At 49.2% G+C, this 19,503-nt stretch overlaps 1 protein-coding gene across 2 annotated transcripts; it reads right to left on the bottom strand.

The window, feature by feature from the left end:
• Positions 1–5,024: 5,024 nt before the first annotated feature.
• KLHL25 (kelch like family member 25) lies at positions 5,025–19,497 on the bottom strand. Of its 2 annotated transcripts, none has more exons than XM_003209534.3 (3): positions 19,232–19,497; positions 10,656–12,482; positions 5,025–6,207 (listed from the first exon to the last, which is right to left on the bottom strand). In XM_003209534.3, exon 2 carries the CDS (start codon positions 12,463–12,465, stop codon positions 10,696–10,698), a length of 1,770 nt encoding a protein of 589 aa, XP_003209582.1. In that variant the 5' UTR covers positions 12,466–12,482; positions 19,232–19,497; the 3' UTR covers positions 5,025–6,207; positions 10,656–10,695. The 2 variants fall into 2 exon arrangements, with proteins under 2 accessions (XP_003209582.1, XP_010715796.1); XM_010717494.3 differs by lacking the exon at positions 19,232–19,497 and adding an exon at positions 17,375–19,161.
• Between the last annotated feature and the right edge of the window lie 6 nt (positions 19,498–19,503).

Genomic DNA, 19,503 nt, shown 5'->3' with positions numbered 1-19,503 from the left:
AAAAAAAGTTTAAAAAAAGGAATTTTTAAAAAAGAGGGTAAAACCTAATTGCTGTATGTTAATTTGTAATTATGTAAAAAGTGAGCAGGTTATTGACTGTGTAAAATTCTTCAGTTTTTCTGTAACTTGCCAGAAACCATTAGGTTTTGTAACGAGCTTTTATTTATCTTCCTTTTTAGTTATCAGCATCAACCTCTTGTAAAGTCATTTTTCCTCTAAATAAATTTGATTTTAAGTCTGAGTTTTCTACCTGATTTCTTCCCACCCCTCTGGTATTCCTGTTTTTGACTTTGTAGCACGGGGGGGGAGGGGAAGGGGGGGAAGCAGCAGATGCAGCCCTACCTGTAATCTAACGTTTGCATGGCTTTTATCACCAGGGTTCCACCATGCACCCCTTGGACTCTTTATTTTTCTCCTCTTTGAAGATTTACAATCTGCTTAAGGGTCGTAGTGATGTTCAGCTCTTTCACCCACTCTTTTTCATCCTTTTACAAGAAGAGGAAGTGTCACAGCCATTATCTCAACCACTTCAGATCCCAGGCAGACTCCTGGCACCGAGATAACTGGCAGGTGGTGGCTGCAGGTGCTCTTATGCCTTGTATTTTTTGTCACCCACTGAAATTACCGCTTATCTCAGTCAAAACCTGGTAACTCTGGTCCCAGGGTGTTTTATCTCATTTGGCTGAGAACTGGAAATGCTGCCTCACGCTGTGGAGGGAACGCTGTATGCCAGATGAGCTGGTTCTTACCAGGCACTGGGAAATGCCAGTCCCCCTCCAACACCCCATTGGCCAGCAGGGTGCTGCGTTTCCCCCCAGCTCACTTCTCTGTTGCTTGTGCTGTGTATAAAACCCACCTGGTGTCTGTGCCCCAGTGTGTGCCTGCTGCCATGGAGCTCAGAGCCTGACAGCTCCCAGGGCGTGGGATGGGAGATGAAAGGGCTCTCCTGTACCTCCAAGCCTGAGCACGGTCCTCCTTTTATTTGCATTCCCATTCATCCTCACTCACCTATTTACCAAAGCATTTGAAGAGTGCTTTCTCCTCAGCCCCACGCTTTGGGTGCCCCCAGAACCCCTACCTAAAGGTGACTCTCCCCTTAGGAGCATGGGGTACTCCAGGGGCACGTGCCCCCTGCACCAGGCAGGAGTCGCCCCAAGCCCTTGCATTGGTGCAGGGAATGCAGCAGCACTGATAGACCTGGCTGCTGCCATGCCATGGGCATCAGTCATGGGAGGAGGAAGAGCACATTTACTGTGTGTGATTTATAATTGGGAAAAAATGACAGTTTTGCTGCAGAGCCTGCTGGGCAGTATGGCTGGAGTTCACTCCAAGCCATGTGGGCAGCTTATTTTAGACAATTCTTGAGCACCGCCTCTTCCTTTTGCTCTTTCCGTGCATCCTCTTTGCTGCCCTTGTTGATTCAGTCCTGGCATTGGCTGCAAACAGGAGGGCTGGGAGGCCATAGGTACGAGCTGGGCTGGAGCTTGCAGACAGGCTTCTCATTCACGGAAGCTTTAAGAGAAGGGAAGACAAAACCCTAATTGGTTCACTGAGTGAACTGCCTTGTGATCAGATGCAAGGTGAACGGTAAAGGGATGAGTTAGCTTTACCATTGAAGGCACCTGGGTCTTGTTAATTAGTTAGAGGGATGTTAAACACTGCAAAGTGTTGATTTGTTTAGGGTTGGAACGTGTTTCAATTAAGGGGAAGATAATACTCGACATTAGCTGCTGATACAACAGATGTTGCTTTGACCTTTTTAATCTGTGTGTGCAAGAGTAACGCAGCACAGGAGCAGTATGGAGATCAGAGCACATCTGAAACCTTTGCTGACCATAGCTGCTGGTGCCCATCCCTCTGCCTTCCTTTCACTGAAGAATCAGTTCCTACCAGCTGCATCTTCCCATCCAGGCTGCTAAGCCTAGTTAGGCAGGAGTTCAATTAGAGCGGTGAGTCATTAGTGGAGCCCTGTGGGAAACCCCAGTGAGCTCAGGAGTGCCCTGGCCTTGCAGGGAGCAGCGTGGGCAGAGGAGGGGGCTGGACCCACAGGGCTTGGGAAGCATCCACCTGTCTGAGTGCATGTGTCTGATCTGCTGTTCCTCTAGTGACCCAGAAGAGAGTAACTGGTGTTTATGTAGCTCTCTGCATCTGCAGCAAGCCCAGCACCAGCCCCAGACTTCCAGAAATTCCATGGTACTGACTGCCCATGGCGCTGACACTTCAAGAACAGGAGGATCCTACAGTGTTTGCTCTAAACAAAGGATGTCAGGAGGGATGAAAGGACAAATGAGAGAGCCAGGATCCGTCCTCTGGAACCAGTTCCCCACCAGCATCTGGAGGTGGGCGCAGGCGTAAACAGAAGGTTCCTTGTGTGGGATGCAGACAGTGGCGGTGCAGCTCACGCCGGGGAGAGAGAAGTGAGATGTGCGGGCACTGACAGCGTGAAAGCCAGGCTTTCTTCCACTTAATTGGATTTATTATTCAGCTGAGAAACAATGAATGGCTTGGGTGGACTCCAAGCTCACGATTTCAGTTAGGAAGTCAGCAAAAAATCATAAAGTAGGTCACACTGCTGCAAACAGCGCTGATGGTTTTGCACAACAGTCGATGACATTAAATAAAGAGGTCGTGAAATGGAAAGAACAAGGGAAACTGTAATGGGGTGGACAAATAGGCTCAGCCTCTGCTGTATACTCACCAGGAGACTTTTGCAGCCTCACCTACTGCATTTCAGCACTGGAACAAGAGGGATTCAGCCCAGTTTAAAATTCCCAGTTGGTCACAGGGAGTTGGTGGCAATGGTTTCTGCTGCTCTTGGAAATATAACTACAACTGCATTGAATGGCCCTTCTCAGAGACTGAAGTGCTTTGGGTTTATCTGAAGAGAGAAAGGAGCGTGGGGAATGGAGAACAGCTTGCCCTGGGACATAATGCAGGGAAGATGTGCGATGCTGGGCATTAATTAATGTGCAGGGGAAGAAGACAAGCCAAGGACACGGGACTTCAGTGCTCTGTAAAGACATGGGTGAAATTGAGAACATGTTGGGTGGCTGGAAAAAACATCACTCCAAGAATGTGTCTAAAAGGCCAGCAAAATGCCAGAGCCAGCCTCTGTGTGGATGTGGGGCTTCCTCAGACACCGGAGGTATTAAATCACCGACTACTCTGCTTTTAATTGACTCCAGTGAAAAAGAGCGAATGAGCTCAGATGATAATTCCCTGCAGGGATTTGTTGCACAACAGTATTATTTCAAGGGCAGCTGGGGTCATGCTCGGAAAATGCGTATTTAAAAGCCAACAAGGCACTTTGAATTTCATTTAAATGAGAGATAGGAGCTTCAACTTGTTGTCCCCAGGGAGGTCCAGATGGTTTGTCACTGGGGAAGGAGGTCTGGGACCTGGAGCAGGGGCCTGGGAGAGGTCTGCACCCAGCTCCTGCTCCCTGCCCTTCCCTCCGCTCCACTCCAAATGATAACTGAATCCCAGCTAGGGCTGACAGGCAGCTGGGTGGGCGCTGGATCCCTATATGCTGGAGCCATCTCTAGGCTGGGCTCCTGGCTGCTTTGGGGGTCCTGTCCAAGCTCCTAAACCATCTCCAGCAAGGGCTGACCATGGCACATGGGCACTTTTCACTTTTCTGCAGCAGTTGGAACATAGGGCCCCTGAGAAGCCACCAAAGTGAGCCCTACCTACTGAGAAGGCAGAAAAACTCTTCAAAAAAAAAAAATAAAATTCTAAATTTCTCCTCTTTTTCAGTTAAAAACCCGACCTGCTCTGGATGCATTTGCATTGTTCCATTTGTGTTCATCGCCCACTCCCTCCCTTTTTACTTTGTTGCTGCTAACTTAGAAACCTTTGTATTTTGCACTGCATGTAATTCCTTAGCAACAGGTTGCTGCTGTCACGGCTGCTTGTGATTGCTTTCGAGTTGTCTTTCGGGCAGGCTCCAGAATAAATACAAAAGAGCACGTCTTTGCATGGCTCGTATCAAAGCTAGCCAGTTGGAGAGCCTCTGATCTGCTATTTAAAGTCCCAGCATTCTGTATAAAACCTCAATCAACAAAACTCAAAGGGATTTCATTCACACACTCTTGCTATTTTTTCATTCTCCTGCTCATCCAACAGTAATTTCTGGGCTGTGAATTGGTTTCCAAAAGGGCTCATTAGTGAGCTTTGTCTACTGAGCCTTGCACTCAATTCTGTTCAGCTCAGGTGCGCTGACACCACTGACACTCTGCTTTAGGGGCAGGGGGCTGTGTTTCTGGTCTCAGCTTTGATATTTAGGTTCCTAACTCCTCTGAGTCCCTGTGTGTGCTGCCCATAGGAAGCTTTGCTTCCCGATTGTTGCATCCACTGTTAGAAAAGTAGGAAATATAAATTTGCAAGGTCCTGCTGTGCCAGTAGCTGCCCTGCAGCAATGCTGTCATGTTCCAGGTCTGAAGCCCGGATCCTTTCAGAGCAGCTCCTCTAAGACAGGGAGAGCAGCACATGGAGGAGCAGCGTGAGCAGGGGACACAGCTGGAAAGCCCATTTTGCCTGTCAATGGACCTCTTTTTCAGGAGCTGCAGCAGCCAAGCGAAGGCAAATAAGGAAAACAGAAGTATAAATGCTTCTCCTCTTCCTTATAAATTACCGGCTTGGTCTGCAGGAGCACGGCTGAGTCTGAGCCCGGCCCACTCAGCTTATTTGGCAGGTTTTGCAAGGCCGTGGTCTGACCGCAAGTTCTCCTGCTATCGCTGCACAGCTTTGGGGTGACATGTCGGCTGTTCCCAGCAGGGTGTTCTGTGCCTTTCAGTTAACACAAGAAGCCCTGGATCTTATTCCCAGCTCTGTCACTCACTGTAACACTTAACGCTGTGCCTCAGTTTCCCAAGCTCTGAAGCAATAATAATTACAGTCAGGCTGGCTGCAAGAGTTGGTTGGTTGTGAACTGCCCCACCGAGTGCCAAGCCTGTTATTATTCCTGTTATTATACCTAAATCCAACTTGCTTAGGAAAGAAGACTCCTGTGAAAAGCACACAAATGCTTTCCCAGATCATCATTTTTATTAAAGTTTGCAGGCAGCTGAAGAGAAAAAAACAGCAACAACAAAATCCCTACAAAATGTGAATAAGTGTCATTGAGAGTGCTGCAGAAGGGCTGTGCACAAAGTGTTCTCCTCCCAGCAGCAAAGGGCACTTGCTGCCCCTAAAAGGCCTTCGCTGTTGGAAGCAATGGTGAGGGCTTGCAGCACATTGCATCACCCACGCAGGGAGAAAGGCAGGCCAGGGTGCCTGCAACGGGTCTGTGTGTGACCCTAAATGCAGCTGGAGTGCAGAGATCACCCAAATGTGGGGCACTGAGGCCCAACCTCATGCCAGCCCTGTACTGCCTCTTCCCTTTGGCCTTGCTTTGCGGGAAAGGAGGCAAGAGGCCTTGCTTGCTCTGCAGGCCCAACAAGGCCCCGCCGCGCCACAAGACCTGTGTTCCAGCTCGTTTACTAATTACACCCTCACCCACACGCTGTTGAGAGAGCACACGGAGGGGAAGCAGAGGCCCAGCTCCGAGCAGGCAGCAGTTTTTATCTGGCGAAGCATCTCGCCACAGTGATGGCATTTTGGCAGCATGCGGCCTGGCAGCTGTGTGCCGGGAGCAGCCTGGCCTCAGGCCCAGCACCGGGAAGGAGGGAAAACACCAAAAAAGATCCACAGTGCAAAACCAAAGGCACCTGCCCCGTCCCACTGAGGCACTGGGTGCTGCTGGCAGCTGTGCATAGCTCCCACGCTCTAATATTTTGGCAGCTGCAGTCTCTGTGCTGCGGCCGGAGAGCCAGGTGCTGAGTTCTGGGTTCAGCCCTTCCCTTTCCCCCACTTCCCCAGCCCCTTTTCCCTATAAAAATGCTTCCACATCACCCAGACAGCAGGCATCGCCAACGGCAAGCTCACTGCTATAAAAAACATATTAAAATCTCTTATCCCGCCCTCCTGTCCCATGAAATAACTCTGGGGAATGCAGCTTGGTGTACATCCTCCATCTTCCTGCTCACACTGGGCCACCAGTATCCACCAGTATCCACCAGTATCCACCAGCCAGGAGGTCCTTTGTGCCCCGTGGTGATGGAAGGGATGAGAGAGGCTCCTTGGCACACTCTGTGGGGAATGGGAGGGAACTCAGTGGCTGTGTCAGCTCCAGCAGCAAGGCAGGGGACATGGATGTGATGCCGGCATCTGAGGAGGGAAAGAAAAGGAGTTAATTTCTGTGCTGGGAGCAGAGCTGGTGTCATGCAGAGAACAGGTTTTGCATGTTGGCAGCTACTGGGTTCCCTTGACACTCAGCTTCTTTCCCTGATAAAAATGCTTCCACAGGCATTGCCAACAGCAAGCTTACAGCTCCTCCAAAACCATCTGTATGATTGTGATTTCCAAGGAGCTGATTTACCACAGTCTGAGGCCAAGCACACACTGCACATGTTTCCATCTGCCCAGGTTCGGAAAAGCCTGATTTTCATTGACTTTCCTCCCCGGGCCAGCCACTCCCTTCCAACACTGCCTGATAAACTGGCTCCAGAGACAGACAGCAGGAGAACTGTCCTCCCTGCTCAGCCTGCCTCACTGTTACGTACATGCAAATGGCATTCCCTAGGAGCCACCAACAGAAACTGGCTGTGACTTTGTTTGGGCAATAACAGCAAGGTTCTAACAGGTTTCTAGCATCGAACTCAGCAGCAAGCAGGTTAGGAGCAGGGAGATTATTTGCAGGTTTCGGGCTGTCCTGAATGCTACTGTGGGCATCCATGGCTTTTGCAAGGCAAGGTGGCTGGCTGCAAGCATGGCAGCAAAAACCTGCAGTTTCTTGCATGGCGTGAGCTCCAGCTCCACAAAGAAGGGAAGCCAAGCTCGTGCTCATAAAAGGCTTGTTATCTCCACTGTAATTAAATAATCAGGAAAAGAGTCATTGAACAGATCCGATGTTTATTGTGACCGCAGCCTGGCAGTACTAGAATGTAGTGCTGGGCCTGGCAGGTTGCCGCAATCCTCATGGGTTTTGGGATCAAAGTTCAGCTTTTCAGTGCCAGAACAAAATAAGCGCCCACTTAGCAATGCTGCCTCACCCAGGGCAGGCCAGAGGTGTGGGGGACTGCTGTCACCATGTTACCTGTACAGGAGCTACTGGTTTAGGATGGAACTTGGGATTTAGTACCTGTGAGCCAGTCCCCAGCCCATCAGTGACCTCATCCCATGGAAATGAGGCTGTCGCACAGGACAGACAGTTTGGAGAAGGCAATTCTAATTTGGAGACATGTAGCTTGCAGAACTTGCTCCTGGTATGCCCCAACTCACCTCCTGGGAGGTACAGAGCTGTCCCTGTCATCTGTCACTACTGTTCATTTCAGAACACCACTACATCATCCCAGCATCACACCCTAAGCTCCTGCATGGGCTTTACTTGTGTTTATAAACACAGAGAACCATTATTAGCAGAGTGCTCAGTATTGCATTTCCCATTTGCAATCATTTGTCTCATCATGCCATAATTCCTACGGGAATGACAAAGCTGGCTCAGCCAGCTCTCCCCCTAGATCAGCTTGAATTTAACGCCTCTTACTCAGACTTTCTGCCTCCAGCCAGGGCAGAGGCGAGGTGATGTTTGCAGTGAGCAAAGACACATCCAAGCAGGTCCCATCGGGACAATCCAACAGCACCAGTGCAGCTCCCTCATTCCACACCATCACCGGAGTCACCCTCATCAGCTCAGCAGTCACATGTAGGAAGAGGCCAGGCTTTCACATTTTATGCCATTAATCATGCTTGATCCCTGGAATTACAGCTGGCAGCAAGCACCATGTTGATGTCATGCTGCATGCTTGGCAGGGGTGCTGGGAGTTCTGCCCAAAGGTGCACAGCACGAGGCTGCCCTTGGCTCCAGGAGGGCTGGAGGCTGAGACTTTGGGGACACGCTTCCAGCTGAGCGGTTTTATGCCTTCCCCAGCTGAGGCACATTCCTTTCTGGATTAGCAATGGCTGCCTGCTCACAGAGTGCACCAGCACCTGAAGAAACCCATGAGGAAAGTGCCTACCTGGCTCCCAGGTGCCTCCTTCTGAAAGAGGATCCCATAGGGAACAAAGCAGGTATTGTAGCAGAGACCCCTCATCATGGGAGCTGCAAGCCAGCAACTCCCTTGGCCAGACCTCTTTAGGATGATGGAGTAGCTACAGGATCCTATAGCCAGTTATCCCAGGTTCTGAGCTCAGTTTTAACTCAGGTGCAACAACAACCAGCTAAGACAAGAGTAGGAGATGTCACAGGTAAGGCATAGGCTGCGCATGCATGTCAGAAACATTTGGACCTGGCCTTCACCAGCCAGCCCTGCTACATTATTTAAGGAGATGTCAGTGGCTGAGGCTAGAACATTAATTTAAACAACAAACACATACAAACACACACACACACAAAACCCCTCCAGAAAAATAAAATGAAGAGATGTTCTCTCTGGCAAATTCTTATGTATATTTTAAATATTTCTTTTAACTGAAGACTAGAAATGAAGCCAAAAAAGCATATAAAACCCTTACACACTGACTTTTCACCAGCTTTTCTTGTAGGCTGGTATATTACAGTTCCTATTCCTCTTGTACTTGTGCCAGGTTCCAGCATTCAGTAAGAAATATTATCTATCCCCTACAAAGAGCTTCATAAAGCCTGAACAATCGAAATAGAGCACAGAGTAAAAAGGCAGGAGAAAAAAGTACAAGCTCTGTGTTTTGGGGAACTATTCTTTATTCAGTGGCTGAAGAGTCAACTCTCACCTCAAGCTGTTCCCTATTCTCACTCCAAGCAGTGGGGCTGGTGTTGAGCTTTAATATTCAGACACATCTGCTACGAGAGGAAATGAATTTTCAGCTCTAAGGCAGCTCTTAAAGGGGGGCCCCATTGGCCCACATAGAAAATGATGGAGTCCTCACACTCTTTGCTGCAATATTTAATAGCTGAGTGGCAGTTAATTAGATTACTGAGCCACTGTGACAGATGCTAGGCAACGTCTGAGGAGGAGAATTTGGAAAGGCCATTATCTCCTAGTGCTGGGAAAGCTCTTGGAAATCTCATTTTAGCCCTTTCCACTCTCGTCATGCCCTCGCTGTGGCCCAGCCCATGCTGAAACCAGGCATTTTGCAAATCAAAGGCCATTATAAATAACACCCCGGGTGCTTTTTCCACCGGAGACAAGCAGGTGGCCATGTTGGGCAAAAGCCCAGTAGAGGTGCCAGGAGCTCCCCTTGGCTCCCCAGCTGCCATCAGAGAGATTACTGGGAAACTTCAGAGCACTTTGGTGATTCTCAGGTGCACCAACCCCACAAAGTGAGAAGCAGGGAAGCGAGCGGGTGTCAAGAGGCTTTGGGTAGCATTCTTTTTTCTCTGTGTTTAAGTGGAGTGGATTTTGATGTAGATATGGAAGAATTCCCCTCCCCACAATCTCACTTTCCAAGGAAAACCTTAATTGAGGCTTGCTGATCTAGCCCCATGGGTGAGGGTTTCCCATCTGGGAAGACACCTCCAGCCACTACAGCAAGGCTGCATGCATTGCTGGCAGCCAGAAAACTGTAGGCAGAGCTAGCAGAGGTGTTATGGACTTACTGGGAAGATCACTTTGCACTTGGATGGCATTTGTTTTCACAGCACAAAGCAGTTGTGCTATTGCGACCTATTCCTGGCCATCTACATCTTGGTACAGATTGGTGAAAATGTGAAATGCTCAGTGGGACAAAACTGGTAACCAGAATAGCAACTAAACATCCCACTGGGGAGGAAAAGAGGCAGCTCTCTTCCATTTGGTGTTGAAGTAGTAGCTTTCCTGAACACGTGAGAACCAGAGAATTGGAATTACACAGGACACCAATCTTCTTATTCCCGTACACCTCAAAACACCAATAAACACATTCTTCTGATTACAAAGCCCCTTTTCCTCCCACTCAGGTCTCACACCAAAGTCTCAGAAGTATTAATATAACAAGCAACAGTTTGGATGTTAAATAAACACCAGAACCATCAAATGCACCATGGCTTCTCAGCTTCTGCTGCCCACTGAAATGAAAATAGAGAGCACAAAAAGAGATGCAAGATTTCCCAGCATCCTAAGGGTCACTTGCCTACATATTCATCAGCTCCAAAGCGACAACCAAGATAACGAGCAAAAATATCAAACTACTGAGATGTTTTCCAAAGCACTTGTTGCTGTACTATCTACCTGGTACCCCTCAAAGGTAAGTGCTTTGAGTCAGATACCACAACTTCCTACATAAAATGGGGACAGGATGTATTCCATTGTCCTACCCATGACAGCAGGTGTGGGCTCTGCCCTCTTTCCCCACCCACTCTTAGATGGGTGATGCTGGCACACCCAGCTAGTTTAGGATGAAGACAAAGGGGCTGCAGCCTCCTCACAACCATTAATGTAGATGCATCTCATAAGATGCAGAGGGGACCATCTTGAACCAAGAGCTAGTAAGCCTTCCAACATCACAGAGATGACTATTCTCTTCTGGTGCTATGTCCCTCTCAGTTTTTAACGTAGCCTTCTCATAAAAAGGAAGCTCACTGCAGCCTGTGGTTTCAGTGCAGTGTGTGGAGATGCATTTGAGGCCAAACAGTAAGTTACAGTTTTAGAGAACACCCTCACCTTACTGAGCTCCTGAAAACAAGCCCTCAAGCCCCGCTTCTCATGATGGCAAGTGCTTCCAGGTGCTGACAAAAGCTGTGGGGATGAGTGAATAAGGCACCGTTGTGATACAGTTCCACGTGTCTGATGTAGGGTCGTAGCAGTCCAGCGTTTTGCACCTCTGAGTCCCAAAGTAACCACCCACTACATAGAGTTTATTTCCTGAGGCCAAAGCATGGCACGACATTCGCTTGGCTGTCATGTCCCCAATGCGTGTCCACTGGTCTGTCTCACAGTCAAAGCGATAGGCAGATGCTGCCGTGAACTCTGTGTCTCCTCCCATGATGAAAATCTGGCTGCCCAGGACTGCGGCTGCAGTGTAGCGCCAGGGCTGTGGGCATTCCGCCTTGATTGTCCACCGATTCTCCACGGGATCGTAGCACTGCACTTTGGACACCATGTCTCGGTGGATGCTGGTTCCACCGAAGACAAAAAGTTTCAGCCTGGCGCTTACCACTGCAGCATTGCTCACACCATCTCTCAAAGGAGCCACCATCATCCATTTGTTGGATGCAGGATCATACTTCTCTACTTGCTTCAAGGAAACAGAAGGTGATGCAGGGAAGACCCCAGCCACGGCAGTGTGTCCACCAACCACGTACAGGCAGTTTTCCAGCTCAGCTGAGCCATGCCCAAACCGTGCTATCAACATGGGAGCAGCTTTTGACCATTCCTCATGAACAGTATCATAAACCCATACATCTTTGGAGACCCCGTTCTCTGAGCCCCTGCCACCAGTTATGTACACTTTGCAGCCAATGGCACAGGCACTGAACTCTTTCCGCGGGCTCGGCAGGTCTGCTTTGGGGATAATTTCCTTTGCTTTTTGATCCACTTGGTAGATCTTGTCACACATGAAGGTCTGTCCTCCCAGGATCAGCAAGGTGTGCCCAGCTTTGCGAGGCCTGGCACAGGGACTGGTGACAATCCCATCATTCTGGAGGATCTTCTTCTTGCACTGAATGGCTTCGTCCAGGACAAGCTTGTTCCTTTCATCCACCATGATCAGGTCCTCACAAGCCAAGGCTTCCTTGAGGCATTCAGAAGGAAGCAGGGCCAAGCGGACATTCCTCAGAAGCTCTGGGAGATAGGCCTTCCGCTCATCCAAATCATACTTCACCCACTGAAGGACGGCCTTAAAGACCTTCTCCTCATCCTCAATCTCCAACTCGTCACTGGAGATCAGGTCCAACAGAGTGTCCTTGGAAAGGTTGTTGAAGTCCTCGCTCTTGTGAACAGTCTCAAAGTTAACCAGGCACATCCTCCAGGAAAGCTCGTAGAGCCGCCGGCACTGATGGGCGTCTGAGAGCAGCATCATGCCCAGGCAGTTGGAAGGGTAGAGGTTCTTCTCCAGAAACTCGGCTGCTGCATCTCGGACATCGTGGAACTGTAACATGTCTCCAGCCTCCAGGAGGGACTCTGCATTTTCCTCATTGATGATGATCCGAGAGGAATAAGCAAAGTCCAGCAGCAGCTCCAGCACCTCTGGATGGAGGCTGTCATGGAAATTCACCTCATCATCCAAGCTCTCGCGGAGGCCATTACTAAACATGGCTTCAAAATACCTGCTGGAGGCAGCCAGCACTGCGCGGTGACATGGAAATGACCTGTTTCCTGCCCAAAGGGTGACGTCGGTGAACATGCAGTGCTTCCGGAGGGTGTTCAGGTGGGATAAGACGCAGTCTGGGTGGGAAGCTTTGTGGAAAAGCAGGATGTTCATGGAGCCCGTGCTCGTCCGGGATTTGCGGTTCTCGTGGACGCTGACTGACATGATGACAGATCTATTGCCTGCAGAGAAAAAAGTAGAAAACCAATTATTCTCTTGTTCTTACTGACACAAGGCACTGAGCCAGCACCAGAACATGTGCATTTGCTATCCAACCCTGATACGCTGTCAGTGGACCCCAAACCTGAAACCTCCTGCTCTACGGGTGCTCCTGCGCCCTGACTGGCAGCACCCACATCTCCAGCAGTGTCTGCACCCACACATCCTCCTGAAATGTAACCCAGCAGGCGGAAAAGAGGGGAGGAAAATCTGCCCTTTGGTTTCAGCAATGGAGCAACACTGTGAAGCAATCAAAACCCAAACTTGGTGGTACATCTTCTCAGTGTCTCTAGAGGGTATTGGCAAACCACAGAAGAGTTATTTTTCCTTAGGAAATAGCATTAAGAGAACATTCCATCCAGGATAAAGGGTACTGGTCTGCTCCAGGCTCAACAGAAATCAAATTTTTCATGAAGACTATTGCAGGTTTAGGAAATGCAATTGCTATTGGCTTTATTTATGACTGTCCCAAGGTTTGAAAAACGAGGCTTGAAAAAAAAACAACCCTGAGATATGACTGTGGAGTTAGATTTTTCACATCACCTTCCAACCTGATGCCACTCCTTTAATTCCCTTTTGTGAGAAATGAGCCCAGGCACCCAGTGGAGGGCAGCTGGCGATGTGCAAGATAAGGGAGATAAGGGCAAAGCAGGACCCAGCCCCATGCTGAGCTCTGGCTCACTGACCTCATCGAGACCCAGAGAAGCACAGCCCTCCCACGCTCTGCAGCCTGATGACCTCAAGCGGAGGTTGATGGCCAGATAAGCGGCCTGAATCATGCTCTGCTCACATGTTCCTACTCCCCTGGTCCTCCAGAGCCTCCAAAGAGCCCATACTGGACAAATATTTGCAAACATGTCTCTCCTTCCCCCCAGCCACTGTGAATTATTGAAGTTGGTGCTCCCGAGACATCGCTCATTCCTCAGGGCTGTGTCACAGTGCAGGGAAAAGGTCTCTCCAGGCTTCTGCATGTTCCTTACCCGAACTCCCGCAGCCTGTGCTGAGGCTGCCAAGCTCATTTCATTTGTGATGGAGGCTGTGTGGGCTCAGGGCTCTAAAACAGGAAGGAAAATGCCACTGCTGATCCAAATGCATTTCGAGGAATTGGTTTCCACCATTCACAACCAGCTCAGGGACAACACTAATTTAAGAGCTTATACGTATTCTAGTATTGAAGCTCTGTAACGCTGGACTGAGAAAAACAAATGAAACATTTATGAGGCTGCTAAAAGCTATCGATTTAGATTCCTACTCCTACAACCTCAGAAACCACCCTGCCATCTCTAGTGCTTCCTTTGCTCACAGCTCAGGTCACATTTCCAATGTTAACCTTTGATTTGCTTATCCACAAGAAGAAATCAAGCTATTTATATAGGGCAGATATAGAAACAAACAAAAAGATTACAGGAGGGCAGCACCATTTATTCTGATGCTAAGATTAGAAAAGCAACTACTCAGAATTGAAGGAACAGGTTGTTTAGAAATAAGAAATGTCTATATAAAAGCTGTGATTACATACTAAAAACAAAAAACAAAACACAACCTTCAAGCATCTCACACTTAACATCACACCCAGGAGAACCAAACAGTATTTCTCTGCTATGAGTACTGAACAGCACTCGGGGTACAGCTGCTGGGTTGCAGACCAGCCCTTACTGGGACTGCTCTTCATACTGCCATGTGCCAGTGCAGGCACCAACTGGTTCCCAGTACAGCCATGTCTGAAAGCTGAAGGCCTTTCCTGGCATTGTTGTGGCTAGACAGACCAAGAGGCTGACAGCCTCTGTACTTTGGTTTTCAGCCATCTCAACAGCAAGGATTGCTTCTCTTTTATTCAGCAACTTCCAAGCGGGTTGTTTTGAGGGCAAACAGAGCAATTCACCTACTTCTTGGATCCTACTGCAGCCGGGTACAAGCAGAAAAGCAGCTATCATTATTTCTTCCCTTTGCAAACACACCCCGGTGCTTCTTGCAACCTACAGAGAATCTGGCATCATCTCACACATATCAGATGAACTGAAACTGCAGGGAGCAGACATTTCACCTGCTGGGTTTCTTCCAAAATCCAGCGGCCTTGTGAACCTCGGAAACCTGCAGCTACAGGGATCTTCTGCGTTTTTCATGTGCACAAATGTACGCTTCCATTTCATTCATGCTGAACTGCAGAAAGGAGCAGAATTCCTCCTCCCTGCACTCCCTGCATCCCTCACCCAGCTACTGAGCTGAAGAGAAAAAACAGAACTGCTCAGGAGAAGGAACAGTTCACACAAAGGAACCTGTCAGTGCCTCATTCCATGCTCCCACCTGCTCTGTGAGCACTCAGGGGGTTATTGGAGCTCACAGCTGCATCCTCCATCACACAGGATGAGAGCACTACACCAGACACGCCAACTCGAACAGCAGAAGCCACGACCTGAACAAACTGCTTCTTGGCTTTCTCTAATTTTTTTTTTGTCCTTTGAAAGATGGTTATTAAAAAAAAGCGAGTATCTGCTGCATAGCCTTTTAGAGGATCTTATTGCATGCACAGGCAGAAGATAACCCTTCTCCCATATGGATGAGAGCAGAGAGGCAGCAGCTTTTTGACAGCTATCCAGGCTGTCTGCTGGCTATAATGTTCCCCTGGCTGTCTATTGCTTTTCTACAGCAGATATAGGAAAGACAGATTTTTTTTCCAGTGGAGCAAGATAAGGGTGCTTTGGAAATCCTTCCCGTGAAGCCAGAAATCCAAAAAGAGATCCGGAGTTGGGTCAGGAAGAAAACAGCCCTCTGATCCCAGCTCATGAAGAAAATGCCTCTGGATAGAACAAAGCTGGCAAAGAGAACGGGGCAAGAAAACAAAGCACATCTTGAAAAAATCCAAGCAGCCCTTAGAAACTGAATACTTTGAAGCCACTTCAGCCCCAGGTTTCCCATCACAAAAGACCCGTGTATGAGAAGACAGCCCAGAAGTATAGTTATATATAAACTATATTTAGCAAGGCTTGGGGTTCCCCCGTCCATCTTAAACCAGCAGAATATCCACAGATCTCCACTTTCATTCCCTATAGGCAGGGAATCCCCAGCTGGATGGGCACACCATCTGCACCCTGTGAGCTGATCTGGGTTTCCCCATCCGACAGCACCTGTGCAGGGTGCTGTCCCATCCCAGGTCATAGCTACAGTGCATTCACCTTTTAAAAGGACAATATCTGGGGAGCAAACAAGATATTCCCCAGTGAGACTCTCGGGGTTCAAGAATCATTTCTTCTTGGAAAATGAAAGTCCCCAGACTGTAAAGGTTGGCTGCACACCAACAAAGAGCCCAAATCCCATGAACCGAAGCTGGCGCTTTTTGTTTGCCAATCAGACTTTCTAAGAAGCAGCAGCAAGCAGAATGCATTTCTTTCTACCCTGCTCAACTATGAGCTATTTAAAGTGGTAAATAAGTAAACAAACAAGCAGTAGGGATCCCTGCTGGCTCTGTTCAGACCTGGAAGAAGGAGGCTGGAGAGCTGCCTCCCCTGTCCTGGGAGCGCTGCGATTTAGCACAGGCTGTGCAATGCACACTAGGGGCTGTCAGAAGGATTTAACTGCTAACTGTGTGAGGGTAAGATCAAAGGCTTCAGGCCCAGAAGAGCTTTCATCATTTCCCTCCATGATTTACTCCTGACTCATTTGGCTGGTTTCCTTTTTCCTGCCACACGGTTGCTGGTAGATAGCCTGACTTGCAAGCAACAGGGACAGAAGTCATCTACCTGTGTGCACCAGGCTGGGACACAACACAACAGAGCAGAGCAGCCCCAAGCAGCCAGCAGCGCCTGATTTTGCAAGGAAACAAGTGTAAGATTCATCTTTTCCTCCCTCGTTTCACAGTATCCACCCTTTGTGGTGAAATGCCATCTCGAATTCAGAAGAAGTTCAGTTTCTTCCTAGAATAAATGTTCTTTCTGCTTACTAGTCCTGAAAATCTGTGCCTTTCCAATGCTTTCATGAAGTGCAATGCTTGGTGCCTAGGCCAGCAACACCACCCCAAGACATAGTTACTGCTATAGGACAGCTGATTCCCCTTTTTTTTTTTACTTCAAGAGTTGCAATGCAGAAACATAAAGTCACTATTCCATCTTCATGGGAAAGAGCTCCTTGCAGAAGCTGCTCAGGACAAACAGAAGTGTGGCAATGCACTGATACAGATCCCAGATGCAGCCCTGTTTCTGAAGCATGCAAAGCAATTGCTGGGTGAAGGTTTGTCAATAGGTTTGAGAAGAAGGGGATTGCAGCACATGAAGGCTTTCATCACCTACTCCTGGGCACCGCTTGAGCTTCAAAAGCAGAAAAAAACCCTTACACAACAGGAAAAGATGGGGGGGGGAAGGAGGCAGTCAGTAAGAAAGGGAAAGGAAGGGGTTTTTCAGATACGTTTCATGTCCTTCCAGAACACAGTGGACTATCAGGTGTACAGCTCAGAGCTGCTGGAAATGCTCAGTTCTAATAACATCCTTCTGCAAAGAGTGCTTGTGATGAAAGAAATAAAAATAGCAGCTGGCATCACAGCATAACACTGTACTTGTTGGGCACAGAGCCTGGGCTGCAGCCAGGGGGGAACATCCAGGGACCTGCATGGCACCTCCAGGATGCGTCCTCTGCCCTGTCCTCAGCCAGCTCTGCACCCTGACAGGGGAGCTTCACCTCTAGCAACGCCTCTGAGCTCAGCGTCAGTCCCATTTGTTGTCTGCAGGATGACTAACACAGCAAATATGCAACGGTGATTTTTCACCTTGGAATTTGGGCAACATAACCCTCCTGTGAATCAGGGGTATTGCTGTGAGAGAGCTGCACTCGGCCTTCCTGACTAACTCTCATCATTTCATCATACCTGCAATGCAAGAGAAGATGGTTAAGCCCAGCCCCCAAAAGCAGGATTTGGGGTCCAATCCCAGCCTTTGAGAATGGAAGGCTTCCTTATCATTTCTTCTCGTTTTCTCACTTTCTCGTCTGGCTATACATCCTGGACAAAAAACAGAGAGATCATGTGAAAGGCTCCTTCTGTTGGCTCAGACAGAAACTGGGAGGTTTTCCAAGGCCAGTTCTGTAGGCTCCAGGAGATCGGATTGTCTGGAGAAGGTCCGGGCACGTATCTCAACATGCTCACTAAAGCACATCAGGATGCAGAAACTCGGGTTGTCCATCACTGCTCCCTATTCCATACATCCCAGTTTCCCTCACTTTAAACCTGTGCTCCACTCTGGGCCCGAAACCACCACCTGAATGCCACTTACCATAGAAACCCAGTGCAGTATTTCCAAGCCATACCAATCAGCTCTTCTTCTATCCTGCGAAAGCACTGTCCCAAATCTGTGACACAAACTAACCTGAGCCAAAGGGGACCATATTCCAACCAACATAAAAATACCTATAGAAAACTTGCCCTGCATGCAAGAGACGCAGTTGTATTTGCAAGTCAGGAGTTGGATTTGCTGCTCTGTAGCTGAGTTACTCCATACAGGTTCTGAAGGTATCTGTGAAGCAATCACACCAAGTTCACACTCACCACTAAGCTCGCTGGCTTTGCAGTCCCTGGGAATACCACACCCTCCTACAACCACTAACCAAATCAGGATAAATAATGCTTTTGGCCACGGTTCAGGCTCCAGACAATGGCTTTTCATTGCTACGCCTTAACCCCAGTGGATCTTTTCAGACCCCGTGATTCATTTCAGAGGCTGCTGTGGGGTTTTGTCCTCCCCGCCTGCCCTCCAGCTCCGCTGGTGAATGAATTCCCTTCTGCTAGATCAATCACAGTCGCTTTGCAAAATGAATGCAGGGCTGCAGAAGAAGCAAGCAAGCTTTCAGCCCCGTCTCCCAAATTATACTCAAAAAGGCTCCGAAATGGAAACAATCGACTGGATCGTGGAATGCACCGCAGCCCCATCTGAGCAGGACAAAGTCCTTTTCAAGCAAGCCAACTTGCTAATGTGCTGCACAGGGAGCTTCAAATAGAGACAAGTGGAACCACATGCCACTTTGCAGGGAAGGTTTATAGGATGAGATGTGGTGTGTGTCAAATTAATGCCAGAACAACCGCTGGAGCTGCTGACTGCAGAGGGCATGCCCACATCCTCCCACCCTGTGCGCTGTGCCCTGCTCCCAGCACTGCTCCCATGCTCGGAGAGACCTCTCATCCTTCCCACCAGCTCTGTCCTTAGGGTTTGAACTTTGTGCCTGGCTGGTTCACTCTGTGTGTTGTTTGGTCTTCATACTTCTGGTGCTTTTATTTCAGTGCTAGCACAGCATCAAACCTTGTGCTCAGCTTGCACATCCCGGATCAGCATGCAGCAAGGCAGGCTGTCCTGGCATCTGTGCATACAACACGAGCAAAACAGAGGGACCACAGCAATAAACTCACCACGTTCTGGCAGGCTCTCATACAAAACACTGCAAAGTGTAACGCTCATCAAGCAGAGAGCAGTTACGGGACACGCTGTGCTCCCAGGCACGAGTGATGGGGGCACACAGAGCCTTTGTGAGCACTGATGCTCGCTGCAGGGATACGAAGCTGATAAGCAAAGGCTGATGTGCTGGTGGTTAAAGGTCAGGCCGGGGCAGCGCGCTGCAGCTCGGCGCTTCCTGCAGCCACTGCTGCCCGCATTGCCAGCTGTGTGCGCGCAGTGCTAGTCCCATCCTTACGTCTATAAACGACCACATCCAGCACTGCAGGGATGCTCTGCCTTACCAGACCTGTCCCGAACACAGCTTTCACGTGCAGGACGGGCAGGACTCCGGACAGCACTCCCACGGATAGGGAAAACGAACACAGGAGGGAACGGGAGCTTCGGTTCTGCGGCGCTGCTCCTCCACACCGGTGTCACCGCTCCGCTATTGCAGCGAATTCCCCGTGCTTTCAGCCCTGCGCTCGCGCCGCGCCGTCCCTCCGCCAACTTCCACCCGTGCTTCTTCCGCACCCGATCGGCTCAGGAAAAGCTGAGATCACTCACCGCCTCTCTC

The sequence above is a fragment of the Meleagris gallopavo genome, chromosome 12 (genome assembly GCF_000146605.3).
Source record: "Meleagris gallopavo isolate NT-WF06-2002-E0010 breed Aviagen turkey brand Nicholas breeding stock chromosome 12, Turkey_5.1, whole genome shotgun sequence".
Classification (NCBI taxonomy): Eukaryota; Metazoa; Chordata; class Aves; order Galliformes; family Phasianidae; genus Meleagris; species Meleagris gallopavo.
The sequence above is the reverse complement of the archived record's forward strand: the minus strand, read 5'-3'. Positions and strand labels throughout refer to the sequence as shown.